Raw genomic sequence first — 15710 nt, 5'->3', positions numbered from 1 at the left:
AGACTCCTAACAACCCTATGAGAGACCCCTATCAGAATAATAGCTAAACAGATTAGAATTACATTTAACGGTGGTGGTGGAGTTGTTGCTGCTGCTGCTGCTGCCAAACAATGACTGCATGGACAGGCACTCAGGCAGTATATATAGCTGGCCACTGATTGAGGTATGAGTGAGAGCAGGTGAGATTACTGATTGAGAGGGAGTGACAGCACGTGAGGTGGGTGGGTCCAACCATAGAGTATATAAAAGGATAGAGACTGATCTGGCGCGAAGCTCCGCCCCCTCCGCTATTCATTTCAGTGGAAGTTGCTCATTGGCGTTTTGAAGCACCCGGAAGGACCGTCTCAAAACACCTACTTCCGCATTTGACCACCAAATTTTGGTGGTCAAATGCGGAAGTGCAACCGAGCGCTCAATGTTAAAGTCCAAGAGCTGCTACCGGGCCACAATAGAGCGTCGCAGTCGCGCCCCCTCGAGAGACCTGGAAAAGAAATCGCCGTTCATTTTCCTCATAGACTTTTCAAAAAGTCAACTCTTGTCGTGACAAATCATGACAATAAACACAATGTTTTGAGACAAACAAAGAAGTAGAAAAAAACGGCACTTTTTTGTTGTTTTTCTTCTTTGTAATTATTTGTTTGGTCCAAAATATTGTGTTTGTTGTCATGATTTGTCACGACAAGAGTTGGCCTTGTACGACGCTTATAAGGTCTTTAAATAAATACGTTTCGAAATGTCTATGCGAAAAATGCATTGGGAATTATTTACTGGGCCTGGCGTCGTCATGAAAGGGGGCGGGACAGTTTGGGAAACACAACACTGATCTAGAAACGTTTGAGAGACACAGCTCTATACTATAGTAGGCTAGTTGGTTGTATGTTGGTTGTATGACATGGAAAGGGGGCGTTCACATCTCAGTTTATTCCACATGCACAACACCACAATTATAGGAAGTACACTTTTATTCCAGGAAATTATATGACACACACAGTGGGATTGACAGCAACGTCCCGAAAGGCTCTTCATTTGTAATAAATAGATTGTAAAGAGTACAGCATTCCATTTCAGATGGTTGGTTAGTACCCAAATAAACAAACTAAAAGAAAAACAGAATTATAAGACCACAAGTGTAAACAGTGGCAAGAAAAAAGCACTTTCAGGTAAATAATGCTAAGTAGTCTTTTAGACGGTGTGGTCCCACTCCCCAAAATTGTCGATTTTTATTCATCCACCTCAATCATTAAATCATGAAACTATTGAAATGGGAATCATAAGTCTATTCAACAATAGTGATACATTAGACCAGTAGTTCTCAACCTGTGGATCGGGACCCCTGGGGAGGGGGTCCATCACAGTAAAGTGACAAATAAAGGACAATATAATGCATTTGTAATAACTCAAAAAAGAGTTAAGTAATACTTAATTGGAACTTGTTGATTATTTGATCCAGTAATGGTTACTGGATCAAACAATCAACAAGTTCCAATTAAGTATTACTTAAGAAGAGGCCGATCTACAAGCTATCAACACCTCACAAGTTTGTAGATCAGCTATTTTCAAAATATTTATCTGTGGGACCGAGTCAAGCCTCAATTCCAAGTTCGTGTCAGGATGGGGAGTCCCCAGTTCAAATATGATTTTTCTTTGGGGGGTGTCCCCACTCCCAGTTCAAATATGATTATTTTGGGATCCAGTTCAAATGATTATTTGGGGGGGTGTCGTGAGCTGAAAAGGTTGAGAACCACTGGATTAGACTACACCCATCACCACATTCACCATTAGGAAACTTTTGCCTTTGACCACAGTCAGTTTGACTCCAGGAAGGTCCCGTGTTCCACCACAAGACGGGTTACACCGCCACACAACTACTAGTATAAATTATGATTCATATAATTTCATATGGTGTGGTGAGAAGTATTTGGATGATTGAACTGAAATCTTTTCACCACCTGCCAGGTGCATTTTTGTAAGGTCAAACTGATTTAGTAGCTCCTCTGACAGAAAGCATTTCTCACTTTTTTATATACCCTTTATATTTCGAATTCGGATGAAGCCGACAAAGTATTTTTCTTTCTCAAAAAATTTTTGAGTGCTCACATTAACTTGCATTTACTTTTTTTTTTTAATATATGATGCATTTATGTTTGATCTCAGGAAATATAAGGCACCATTTGCAAGAGCAGGATCAGAGTGAGGAGTTCAATGGAAGTGCTTTGTTGCCAAAGTTGTTGCCGCAGAAGATATTTGGTTGTGGCTTTCCGTCACATTAGATAAAGAGAAGAGGGTGGTATGGTTTCTGAACCAATGCTAGGCAAGTGAAATCACTCGTCTCAACAGCTGCCAAGTCAGATCCGGCATCTCAATGATACACTTTGAATGGCTACAGCTACGGTAAAGCCTGTAGTTATTGGGCTATACTTGGGCTGCCACTGTGGATTATTTTAAGGATTAAGAACATTTTTGTTTCTTATGGCAAATAAACCATGTCAGGAGTAGTCCATTTACCCCGGTATAGATCATACCGACGACCAGTTTGATGGGAAGAATGTGTGTGGAGAAGTGACCTCGACCCATATGGGACATCTTATCAGATACTGTATCTCTCTCTTCGCATTGCCCTAAGCCCCACACTTAGACTGAGGAATGAAGACTCCTTTTCAGCCCAGGAGGAGATAATGGCGCATGCCACAATGCAAACACTGGGCTTCACTGTGTTCTGGACACTAGGTCCTGGCCTCGCACTGGAATTCCTCGCAGTGCGAGGTGTTGCGAGCCTGTAGATCGGTTATTTTCACAATCTACGTAACAGAGTCAAACTAAATATAACGCCTCAACTCACAGCCTGAAAAGGTTGAGAACCACTGGCCTAAAAAGGTTAGAGAAGCACGCTTGTGGCCAAAAGGTTCCCTGGTTTGATCCCCCAGACCGGCAGGAATAAATCTGGGTGGGGAACTGATTGAACTTCACTTACTCCCTGAACACCACTTCAAGTGCCCTTGAGCAAGGCCCTGACAGCCCCAAATGCTCCAGTGGAGATGCTTATTCAGTGGCCAACCGTATGTTAGTAAGGCTGTGGTTGTGCCGGGCAGTTCCCAGGTTTTCATTCATGTGTGATTGTGCAGGGCATTGCTGAAAAAGAGCATGTGTGCTCAACATACCTACCCTGGGAAAATAAAAAGCTCAAGGCAAAGGTTGTTGTTCTTTTAACATAAAACAAATATAAAATGTACAGCATGTGTGAATACAAATAGAGAGGTAGCTAATTTATAACATAACATATATCAAAAGGAAACTTCACTCGGTAGGTACTACAACAAAAGTAACTGAAATGCCTGCACTTATATTAGCTATCGATATGAGATGAGAACCACCAACTTGGTAAGAGCTAACCGAAAAATCAGCTTGCCATGAAAGCCAGCTACAACTGCTCTTGTTGAAGCCTAGCTTTTACGACAGAGGACATTCCTAGAAGCCTGCAAGTCCATAGGCTTGCTTTGTGGAACGTGCCACACAAACAATCTGTAAAACATCACTCTAGAAGGAATAAAGCACTAACAACAGATCACAAAAGCCTACATTAAAAAGAACAGATCTACAAGCTGACAATGCTAGATAAGAACCCAACATGTCGGGAGACTAGGAAATTATATCCACAAGATTCAGAGATGAGATTATGCTGGAAAATAGTGTAATTACATTGTAAATCATTGAAATCTTTCCCCTTTAGTTGTTGGTGGCTGTTAGTTCTCGTTATTAGCTTGTAGATCCGTGTTTTTTTTTGGCATATAAATTAAGCTCAATACATTGTAGGAAGAGTAACATTAAGCCCATCAGCATAGACTTTTGAGATTTAGAAATAGAAAATATAATAAAGAAAATATGCAAACGAGGCAAAAGTACTACCAGTCATTGATTCAAAAGAATAATTTTGAAGGACAAAAACAAAAGTACAACCCGTTTCAGCTATACATAGGCACAGAGGCAAATCTCATCCAGAGAAGAACTCACATCTTCTACAAGCCTCTTTCATGCAACTGCTGCAGTTATGACCCGTTCACCTCACCAAGATTCCTTTCACCAGCAGGGATACGGTGGCTAGAGGTTGCCTGGCTGGTAAGCAACTTGCTGGCTGTAAGTCGCTCTGTTTTTAAGAGCGTCCGCTAAATTGTATTGTAGGCTCACTGTAGCCAGGGCCAGGCCATTGGAGATCTCCGCCTGACTGATGCGATCCGGGGAAATCTAAATTCAACGTGTAGGCTGGAACAGAGGTTCTCAACCTTTTCTGGATCAGGGTCCACGTGAACATCTCAAAACTTGTGGTCAGATGGGTTGGTGGGCCAGGTGCATTAGTAGAGCATGTTTATTGTAAGTCAATTGTGTTGTATACTTTAAGTTCATAGTTATCAGTATCACAATGACAACTCATTTCAAGGGCCTAAAGAAAAAATAAAATACAATGGTTTTTTTTTTACACAATATTTTATATTAATGCTATATTATCAATAAAATCTTAGTCATTTCTTAAATTGTTTATTTCCGCCTAGTTTTAGCCGCAGTCATTGAGGTTTAGACTTCTGATCCATCTAGACTAGGTGCCTAGTGGCACAGACCATGTATTCCTGGATGCAACACAGGGGACTTGGGTTCGGACCTGGCCCTCATGTTGTCAGCCCTTTGTTCCGTCTTTCTACACTGACCTATCGGAAATAAACCTGAACACAAAACATAGTATATTAAAGCTGCGATCCTGAATTCATTTTAACCCATTAAGACCTTCCCCGGTCTTAATGGGTTAATACAAAGATTTTACACTATCAGCAATGGTCTCATTGAGACATTTTAGAACCTTGTGTGGAATAAGACACGTACTGGCCAACGAGTAGTATACTGCCTGAAGATTATAAGCGCAACATCACCCCCTATGCCTTTTGGCTGAGCGGTGGATTTGGTCTCTTACGCAAGGAAAGGAAAGACATGGGTCGCAGCTAAAAAAGATAATGTTTACATGGGTCACATCAATGTCCTATACTACCGTTGCCATTGCAGTCCGGCAGAAATGTCTGCCATTGTTGAATCTATCACACAAGATGACTGGAACTGCCATTTTTTTAGTAAACTAATACATAACAATAAATAGCAGACAGTCTGTACTTTACATCTGATACACAACCCCCCCCCCCCCATCTTCAAATTTCACATTTATACTAAGGAATGGTTTCACTCCCTCGTCCTACATGGTTTCAGCCGACTGCATTCCCGTTCCTCTCGCACAAACAAACTCGAATTCCCTCACTATAGCCGATCTGATGCCACCCTGTAATTCATGGGAAAAAAAAGTCCTCGTTTTGGAAGTTGTGAGTGGGTGAGTGTTGTTGCATGCATGCGTTCAATAGTTGCGGATGCTGAAGAAGCCGACACTGGTGGGGGACTCCTTGACGGTGACAGTGACCAGGTTGGCTGTCACGTCGGTGACGAACACGTGTTCGATCAGACTGCGCGTGGGCTTCCAGTCCTGGCTGGTCTGCACGGAGATGGATAGGTCCTGCTGACCGCCGCCCGGGTAGGACGCGTCCTGGTCTGAGTCCGAGCTGCTCTCCTCCTCGCCTGCGCTCATCTCGTTCACTCTGCCCTGCTTGCCGTCTTTGGAGGCCGACCTCTCCCGCTTGGCCGGGATAATCTCCGCAGAGGAAGAGTTTTGTACTCCGCCCTTGTCAAACCTCCCTTGGGCCCTGGTCAGCCGGTCTCCGCTGCCGACGCCCGTTTCAGTCACGTCTTTGCCCTTGCTGTCGGCTCCGGGCTGGCCTTTTCTGGGCTGCTGTCCTCCGTGACCCGGAACGAGGTTATGCTTCTGGCCCGTGCCGACTGCAGTCTTGCGAGCTGGATTGACGCCACTTCTCAGGGAAGGAGACACGGCGCCATTTCCGGGAACGCCGTTGCCCGGCGCCGATCTGGTCACGCTCTGAAGGTTGAGTGGCTGAACGCCAGAGGATGCCTGGCTTTTGGGGCCGTTCTGCGCGGGAAACGAGGCTGAAGCTTTGTTGTTGGCCAACCGCTGTAGTGGCGTCGACGCGGCGGCTGCCTCCTGTTTCTTGTGTCCGTTGGGAGAGCTCAGTGTGTGCCGAGTGGCTCCCTGTGTGTGTTTAGTGGTGTTGAGGTTCAACGCTGCGACCCCTTTGGATTTACTGGGCACCGCTTTCAAGTCGAGAACGGTCCCGCCGCCACTCGCCGCAGAGACGGACAGCTTGGTGTCCGAGGCGTTCCGGCCCTGGTTGGACTTGTTCTGGGAGGGGGAGGCCGGCGGAGCCGAGCGCCCTGTTCCCGCCGCGCTCGCAGAGTTTCTGAGAGCAGGACCCTGGATGACAGACAAGGTTATTGTGGTGAACAAAAACTAAAATAATGAAAAACTAGATTACATAATAATAATAGTTTTAACAAGTCCAGACTAAAATAAAACATTTTCCTATTTATATTGATCCCAAATGAATGGCCATTTGCAGAATTGCCCCTGTCGTCCAGTTTCCACAGCAGCCCCCACAGCATAGAGTGGAGCCCATAAGCATATCGTGTTGTGGTCAAAAGTGATTTTCTATTTGCATTAATCTGTTATTAGTCGTCATTACACACGCATCCATGCCTTGGTTGTGGGGGCAATTCTTTTACAATCTACTCAGCTTGTAGATTGGCTATTTAAGAGATTTGGCGTAGTGTATACAACCAACCAAGTGTACAACCAAATGCAGTTGTGACTCATTTCAAAAACGGTATAAGCACCTGGGTGACGGAGGGGCTCCTGCCCCCCGGGCCGCCCGCAGACCCCCGGTGTAAGCCCATGAAGGTGAAGCTGGCTGGGTGAACAGGCTTCTTGATGGCTCCGCGGAGGTCCGCCGTGGACACCTTGGCGACTGCCTTGAGGACCCTGCGAGGGCCCGTCTTGCCCTGCTGGAAGGCCTTCAGCTCCGGGGACAGCGGCTTGCGCCCGCGCTTCTTCGGGGGCTCCTGTTTGTTTAGGGGTACAAGCGTTAAATGGAAGTAATATTTAAACGAAGGTTCAGCAATTTGAGGAAGTAATGGATTCAAAACGAAAGCACCAAACAGTGCGTAAAACTCCCATGTTCTTTTCCTACATTACAACAATATACATATTTCAAAAGATATTTTTTATTAAAAAGAAGAAAAAAATAATAATCTAAGACATTACATAAATATATAACAATAATAATTAAGAAGTAGTGAGAATAGCCGTACAAGCTCGTAGATCTGCTATTTTACTAGTCAAACGTCTAATCTCCCTTTTGGGTCTCGAGCTAAAAAGGTTTGGGAACCACTGATTTAAACCATAAAGCTCACAACAAGTTCACATGCCCTGTACCTGTTTGGCCACGACGATCTGGGCCTTCTTCTGCGGGACGGGGTGGAGCTCTCGTGCTCGGGCGGCCGGACCCGCCTGTTTGACGTGCTGCTCATCTTCGTCGTCGTCATCCGAGGAGGAAGACGAGGTGGAGGAGGAACACGAAGACGATGACGAATCCGATGACGATGAAGACGAGCCTGACGAAGAGCTGCTCGACTTTGAAGGTTCCGTCACGTCTTCCTAAAAGAGGGAATGTTTAATAAACGCCGTCATCATGAATTTAGAAATAAAGATAGTATAAGTCACTGGTCACCGCAACCACTTACATTTCAAGGACCCCCTGAATATTTTTTTTTTTACACTGTAAAATCTGTGTTCATTTAACTCGGAGCAACAAATGGAACCAAATGGAACTGTGAGCACGGGACCATTTGGTTCCATTTGTACACGCTCAGAAGTTACAGACCCATATTGAGTCCATTTGTTTCCCCAACTACCAATCATTTAGCTTGGGGTTCCCCATGCTGAGAACTGGTGATCCAACACTTAAAAGATATTTCCTTTAGAATTTCACTTACAACGACTTTCCGTGGTCGACCCCTTGGTCTTTTCCCTTTCTTGCGCATGAGAATCTCCTTCTCTTGCTGCCTGTAAAGATGCAGAAAAGATGCTGAGTTGAGGAAGACATTCGTAATGCATCTTCAGACAGCAGACAAATCATATTCATTTCTCACATCTGATCTTTAGGACTGACTGTCCACAATGTAATTTGCAAGTGATCAGACACCACCAACAGGGGGGCGGTCCGGTTCTGGCGAGCCGCCCCGCGTCCGAAACGGTTGAGAAATGAAAAAAATCTAAAAAGAAGAAAATGCACATGCACACAACGGGTCACAGTGTGACACGCTGTTGAGCTTGTCGATTTTCTGTGAGTGACACAAACTTTAAATCAGGCTTTGGTGTCCAAGTGTCCAGACTGACAAACAGCTTCAGAAATCACACTTGAATCGCCTCAAACCACCTAGGGATCTGGTTCAAAATCTCATTCAGTATAACCCATATTGTCTCGGCCGGTTTTTAAGTCGAGGCTAAAAACACATCTTTTTTCTATGCACTACGGTTCCGCCTAGTTGTAACTCCTTCTGTGCGGGAACCCCTTTTGGTGTTTCAAGTATTATGTTATACTTTAGCTATTGAAAAATAGCAGATCTACAAGCTCATAGCGCGGCACCGAGTGCCACGCTACGAGCTTGTAGGTCTGCTATTTTTGAAAACTCTTGAAAATGTGGCTCAAATCTTTGAATATATATTCTTTCAGAAGCGAACATTTTAACTCAAATCTTTGCTTCTGAGAGGTCCCTGGAACAATATATTTTCAGATGGGTGTCGGTGGCCAATTACATATCATTTTTGGGGTCCTTGAAGTGAAATATTGAGCACCACTGATACAGAAACATGAGGTTTTTCAGAAAATTGTCATCATTTAGAAGATATTTTTTTTTAATTTCGACGTCAGGCCTAAATGGGTTAATCTGTATGATCCATATGTTTTACTATGTTTTTTTATTGCTATGTTTTGTGTCATTATTAGTTTGATGTATTAATGCTGTGAAGTGCACAGAGACCCCTTGGGGTGATTTTGTACTATAAATAAAATAAACTGAATGTGTTAATTTACGAACAAACTAAAAGATTTGAATATGGAGATAAGAGGTTTCTGCCCGACAGCCACAATGTGTTTCTTTTGCTGTTCAGAATTGATATAACCAATCTGATGCCAATGTGAACATAGCCTAATGATGGGCAAAACGCTGCTGTGAGCAGCAAGTCACATGCACCTGCTGTGCATGACAAGATGGAAAAACGTTGTTCAGATTACATCTTCATGACAGCTTCAGGATGTATCCTTTGGCTCATTCAGTGGTGAATAACAACAGAGACTCACTTCTTGTTGAAAGCAGCCAGCAATCTTGGGTCAAGGATGTTTTCTTGTGGCTCCCAGCTGTTGTGTCTGGAATACGTATTAGAAGAGGCACAAGTTATTTCCATTTCACCGGCTTTCATTATCCCTAACAAGCAAATAATTTGAATGACAAATAATACATCACAGGCATACACATAAGATCAAACGTAGCCGAAACAATAGCGAAAAAATGTGCTTTAATCGTCTAAATCTAGCTGGAAATACTGGGCTAAACGCAATACAATACCACAAGCACGGAAAATGTCTTTTTACCTGTGCTACGAGGTAAAACGACATTGTCCGTGCTTGTGGTATTGTATTGCGTTTAGCCCAGTATTTCCAGCTAGATTTAGATGATAAAAGCACAGCAACAACATAACCTTTTTCATCCAAAAATAACAGAGGTCCTTGATGGTGTTCCAGGGGTCCCGATTCCCCTCCCAAATGAGCAGTTTAATTTATATTATTCATTTTATTCAGATCACTATCTCCACCAGGGAAGATGTAGACAGATGTAGAATGCTGTACTAAATCCAATTTAACAATAACAGTCTCCTTTTTCCCCCTTTGCACAAATGTATTTTCTAAAAGGTGGTTAATTCCACTGCACAATACGGATCGTCTTGGAGGTCCTTGACATGAACATGTTTGAGACATACTCAAACTGCCATAGGAAACGGACTGTTTCACAAGTGCTTTATTTCATTGAACAGCGTCCAGTCTACACTTGGTCCACTACTTTTTTTGAGCGGTGCCTAAACACTGTCTGTCTGTCTGGAGTACGAACAGCTGCAATACCGCTGGCAGCTAGCCAGCAGGTTGAGCAGCCTGCACCGCTCAGTTCACATGGGTGTGATTTTTTCCTTCTACATGAGATCTCTTTGTTAAAAAAAAGCCATCGAGCTTGTAGATTGGCTATTTTTAATTGAGGTTAACCAAGAGGACGGGGGCCTACATACCATTGTGAAATCTATGATCTCGACCGAGGTCGAAAAATGATGATGACATACCATATCTCCATATTTTAAACATAATTTTTTTGTATGTCCTTCTTCATCATACTCCAGTGTCAAACAAAAGTAGCATAACGCGTTTTGAGCTTGCATGATCAGCTTTTTTTATTTTATTTTATGTTTTTATAGTTTTGGATATAGGTTTCCAACCGTCAGCGACGATATCTGCCAGTATGGTCTTCATTCGCACGTGCGTGGCACCTCTAGCGTGCCATGCACTGCCACTAAATCCCTCAGGGCTGTTTTGTAATGTACCCAAAGTTCCCAAACCCATCCTAAACATCTGAAACACATTGTTGACATTCCAAAGGTCTGCTTGATCTCTGACCCTGGCCCTAGAAAAAAAGGAAAAAAAGTAGTTGAAAGCGCCAAGTACGGTGCTCCCGTTCCTGCGCGTAATTACTGCGCGTAATTGCTCTGGAATGGGTTTACGACACTAGATTGTTTACATGGCCTGTTTTTCTTTCATATGGTAGGATCTGAAAAGGGCCACAGTTAGGTTTTCAAGATCTGCAGAGCTGCTAACAAAATCGACATTAGGATGGCATCAGGTTAAGGGAAACGAGAAAAACTATTCATTGTGATAAATATATTTACTTTTACTGTAGCGATTTTAGTTGTGGTTTAGGCAGTACTGATAGTACAATTATTAAAACTAACATCTATAACATCTACAATTATTAAAACAGACCATCTACAAGCAAATAGAACCCAAGCACAATGTTGTCGTTTTTTTAAATCTGCTTCTTGATCAAACAAAACATAATTGATAGCTGCAGAGCAGACTACTATACAATGACCCTAGTAAGCACATTGTGGCTAAATATTCCAGACAGCTGAGCTAAAAGCTCTCAGAAGGCCACTGGACCAAGAAGGCCATTTGTGGGAAAAGAAACAACTGCAATTTTAACCCATTTTGGACTGAGGCCGGTTCTAAAAATGCCTTCTAAATCTGACCTAAGTTTTCAGAAAAACTTCAAATATTTATATAGCAGCATGACAAAAATATATATTTTTTGAATACTGTACATACTGTACAGAACCCCAAGAGGGGTTCCCGTCCAGAAGGGTTAGAACACCAAAAAGGGTTCCCGCCCAGAATGGATTGGGGAACGACTTTGACAGGTAGGCCTTGAGCATACATTTTAGGATCGTAAAGTTCTATAATCACCTCATATCCTTTCCCATTTTATATTGGCCTAGTTCATTCCTACTGGAGTGGTCACGGGTCTTTAGTCTCGTTTGAAAAATATTGTCACTGTCGGGTAGAAACCTCCATAACGACGTTTAGTTTGTTCGTATTTCGGTATTTTTGTTCGGAAATGGGGAGGAAGAAACACAGCAAAGGCCGTCGGGATCGGGAGTCGAACCCACAGCCTAGGTGCCCGGACGGTTGAGCTAACCGCTCCCTTCTTTTTTTAACCAATAACAAAAAAGGAATGATTTTGGACATACAAGGTTAGGCTAGTAACACAACTGGAAATCTGTCTCCTCATTTGTTGGTTGAACAGGCTACTCTGATCCACACACACACACACACACACACACACACACACACACACACACACACACACACACACACACACACACACACACACACACACACACACACACACACACACACACACACACACACACACACACACACACACACACACACACACACACACACACACACACACACACACACACACACACACACACACACACACACACACACACACACACACACACACACACACACACACACACACACACACACACACACACACACACACACACGGTTGGCAGGCGATAACCTGTATTGATGGCAGGATTATGGGGACAATGCAGAGTGAATAGAGGGCAAGTGACAAAAAAAACGTGAAGGGCGCGCACGCACACACATGCACAGCACACAGGCAGCTGGGCCAGTCCTAAGGCAAGCTGCTGCCTAAATGTATTATTATCTGACCGAGAGTGAAGGTAAAATGCATTATACAAGACCTAATCACTATAGGAATACTACTAACAGTGTGGGAAAATAACGCAAAGCCATTCAATCCACTATAAATCAAAGACTGGGAAGTTTACAAATCAACTAAAGGCAGCTAATCCCGCTATTTGACTGAAGGAACAGAATACTGTGGGTAAGTAACACAAAGCTATTCTGAAATCCACTATATAAAGTCACTGGAAGAGTACAAATAAACTTAACTGCCTTTAGTTTATTTGTAAACTTCCCTTTCCCCCCATACAACTCTGTGAATCACATGATGTAGCTTACATAAAGTTAAAAAAAATACAACAAAAATTAGTAATAATACAATTGGACGTTTAAAAAAAATCATCGGTGGAATAGTGGCGTAAAAACCCAGGAGTTTATGGAACGGTTTGCCTTGGGAACTTCCAAAAAAAACAAAAAGGCAACGAAACAAAACAAAAGAAAACAATTTATAAACGTACAAAATTACAATAGAAACAAATAGCCCATCGACCCTAAAATCAACATGCGTTTAATAAAGACGATGTTCTAAAGGTCTGATCGCTGTTTGTAAACGTTGTGAGGGAGTTTGATGGCTCCGAGCGAGCAGAGAAGAAGCAACAAGCGACACGTTGTTGTTGTTTTCATTGTCTGGAGGAGGGTTGGTTTGTACTTACTTAGAAGACCAGCCCCTCCACTTCACCAGATACTCCAACTTTCCCTGGAGAGGAGAGGGGGGAAAACAACTTCATAACGTTATTTAAAAAAACATGAACAGTAAACGTGGACTGTCTGTGCTGCCTGCGAGGCGATCCTAACCTTTCTCAGTCGTTTGTTTAAGATGCACTCGGCATCAAAAACCTGCTCTCCAACGGCGCTCAGTTCCTCCATTTCTGACTGGCTGCCTGGCTGTGTGTGTGCTGTAACACAGCACAACTTTGCACAAATCGGTGTTGCCATGTCCGCATGTTATTATAAGCGATGTTGGGCTTTTTCGTTTTCGTTTTTTTTCTGTTAAAAGCACTAGGCCTAGAGTCCCCTACTGACTGATAACACATCAAATTATTGCCTCAGGAATGCTACAGAAAATAATAACAATATAATAATAATAATAATAATAATAATAATAATAATTGGGACGGCCACAGGTCACATTTACTATGAACCCTTATATGGTCATGCCTCGTGACATCACGTTATGTCATCAATATTAAGCCTATATAGAGCGTCGCAGTCCTGCCCCCTTTCATGGCGACGCCAGGCCCAGGAAACAATTCCCAATGCATTTTTCCCGTAGACATTTCAAAAACTATTTATTTAAATAAGCGTGACAAGCGTCATACAAAGCCAACTCGAGTTGTGACAAATCATGACAACAAACACAATATTTCGGACCAAACAAATAATTACAAAGAAGAAAAACAACAACAAAAGTGTTGTAACCTGCCGTTTTCTTCTTCTTTCTAATAATTTGTTCAGCCCGAAAAATTGTGTTTGTTGTCATGATTTGTCACAACTCGAGTTGGCTTTGTACGAGGCTTAAAAGGTCTTTAAATAAATACTTTTTGAAATGTCTATGAGGAAAATTATCATCAAATCATTTCCTGGGCCCTGGTAGGGGGCGGGACTGCGATGCTCTATAGGCCTATGAAGATCCCTGATGTCATCAATATTGGCCAGCAACTCTACCACTACCACTGACGCGAGCATGGTTCTTTCAGCGGGTTGAGTACAGAGTGACGTAGAGGGTGCGCTGTGACTGGCCAGTCGCTGTGATTGACAGCCTACACCTAAACCTAACCCTAACCTTAACCTCAGTAAAACTATACCTAACCCTAACCCTAACCTTAACCTCAGTAAACTATACCTAAACCTAACCTCAGTAAAACTAAACGCAGTGGCTGGAGGCGTTTCCAAGAACCCGGAAGAACGACGGAACCCATTGAAGATCCCCTCCTCGCCTTAAGGCCCAATCCCAATTGCCTCCCTCAAGCCCTGAGCCCTGAACCCTCATTGACTTTAGTGACGTCAGCTGTAAGTGCTTGAGGGTGAGAGGCTGCAAGGGCTCCAAATTGTTGTGAAAGAAACGGGACAGCACTTTGAAGATGAGTCCGCCATTCATGACACTTTGCATCACTTTATAAAAACTGTCCTTATTCACAGCCAGTGCCTACCTACATGCTTGGCCTATTTATACATGTATATCATGTCTATTTTAGTATTTAAGCTTATCGTTTTATTATTAGTTTCATAAATACACTTTCCTGTGTGATAGGGGTTGTAATATTCATATATAATAATATTCATTATAAATTGCATTTCCATATTATTTTACTTTGCTCATTAGTCATTTCTCATCATGTTTCCCTTATTATTATTATTGTTATTAAATAGCCTATCTTTCCATTCCGTCTCTTTGAGAACAGTGAGAAAGCACTATTGTGTTTGTTGACATTCTAACCGCGATACATAACTAATTTGCATACTTGATTGACGTTCGGAGGATCCCCCTCATTCCCCTGGTAACGCTATGAACTGTGGGTAATTTCTTTGCCAAAGTCAGCAAAAGTCAGCATCGATGCTGACTTTGGCAAGGGGCACATGAAGGGGCGGGGCTGAGCCCTCACTGACTTACCGATTTCAAATGGGACATCCCTCAAGCCCTCGCAGACTTCACATGAACACGCAGCTAAATCAGTGAGGGCTCATTGAGTCAGCAAGGGAGTGGATTGGGATTGGGCCCTACATATGGAGCTGACCTGTTCTGACATTCCATATGTTGATCCTTCCCCATCCATCCTTCCTCTTCAATGTCTCCCTTTTGACTTATACCTGTCCATTTAAACTCTAGACGGGCCTAACCCAAAGTTATTAGTGCAACCGCGCTCGGCAGCCGGCAAAAACTAGAGTTCTCAACAGGCCCGAAAATTAAGTCCCGGCCCTACCTGGGCCCTCATCAAAGACACTGCCCCCGCTGGCACCCTTAACTCTCCATATATGGAGATGACCTGTTCTGACATTCCATATGTTGATCTTACCTCATCAAACCCTGTGTAATCAAGACTCGCTCCATATATGGCCAGTACAGAATTAATTCCATAATTATGTTGATCTGACCCCTCATGCCAAAGTGCAAGCGCTTGCCCAGCAGTCTGCTGTCACCCAGGCGGATATGTTGATCTGAACCCCATTTCAAAGCGCTAGTGCTCGCCCATCAGTTTTTTTTGTTAGGCTGATTGGCTGAAGGGGTTGTCTGTCAACGATATAGTCCCCGAAAATAGAGTCAGACTCCATTGGCATGTATGGAAATCCAATTTCTGCAACGTGGCCAAAAAAGGCTGAAAAGTGGATAGCAACACATTTTTCATCGATACATATAAAGGTCAGATGTCTTTTGATGAATCAGAGTGAGCTTCAGGT

The 15710-nt window shown here is 43.1% G+C and overlaps 1 protein-coding gene across 1 annotated transcript; it reads right to left on the bottom strand.

The window, feature by feature from the left end:
- Nucleotides 1-3185: 3185 nt before the first annotated feature.
- On the bottom strand, nt 3186-13221 carry cbx2 (chromobox homolog 2 (Drosophila Pc class)). Its single transcript, XM_079521714.1, has 7 exons — nt 13110-13221; nt 12968-13011; nt 9297-9362; nt 7930-7999; nt 7370-7591; nt 6772-6996; nt 3186-6352 (listed from the first exon to the last, which is right to left on the bottom strand). The coding sequence occupies exons 1-7, from the start codon at nt 13179-13181 to the stop codon at nt 5387-5389; spliced, it is 1665 nt and encodes a 554-aa protein (XP_079377840.1). The 5' UTR covers nt 13182-13221; the 3' UTR covers nt 3186-5386.
- Between the last annotated feature and the right edge of the window lie 2489 nt (nt 13222-15710).

The sequence above is a fragment of the Electrona antarctica genome (genome assembly GCF_951216825.1).
Source record: "Electrona antarctica genome assembly, chromosome: 14".
NCBI lineage: Eukaryota > Metazoa > Chordata > Actinopteri > Myctophiformes > Myctophidae > Electrona > Electrona antarctica.
The sequence above is the reverse complement of the archived record's forward strand: the minus strand, read 5'-3'. Positions and strand labels throughout refer to the sequence as shown.

Excerpts from the sequence above, each read along its gene's own strand:
- cbx2 (XM_079521714.1), bottom strand. The coding sequence starts at position 13,181 with ATGGAGGAACTGAGCGCCGTTGGAGAGCAGGTTTTTGATGCCGAGTGC. Across the intron at positions 7,592-7,929 it reads GTCGACCACGGAAAGTCGTT|GAAGACGTGACGGAACCTTC; the intron begins GTAAGTGAAATT and ends TCCCTCTTTTAG. Across the intron at positions 6,997-7,369 it reads AGATCGTCGTGGCCAAACAG|GAGCCCCCGAAGAAGCGCGG; the intron begins GTACAGGGCATG and ends CTAAACAAACAG.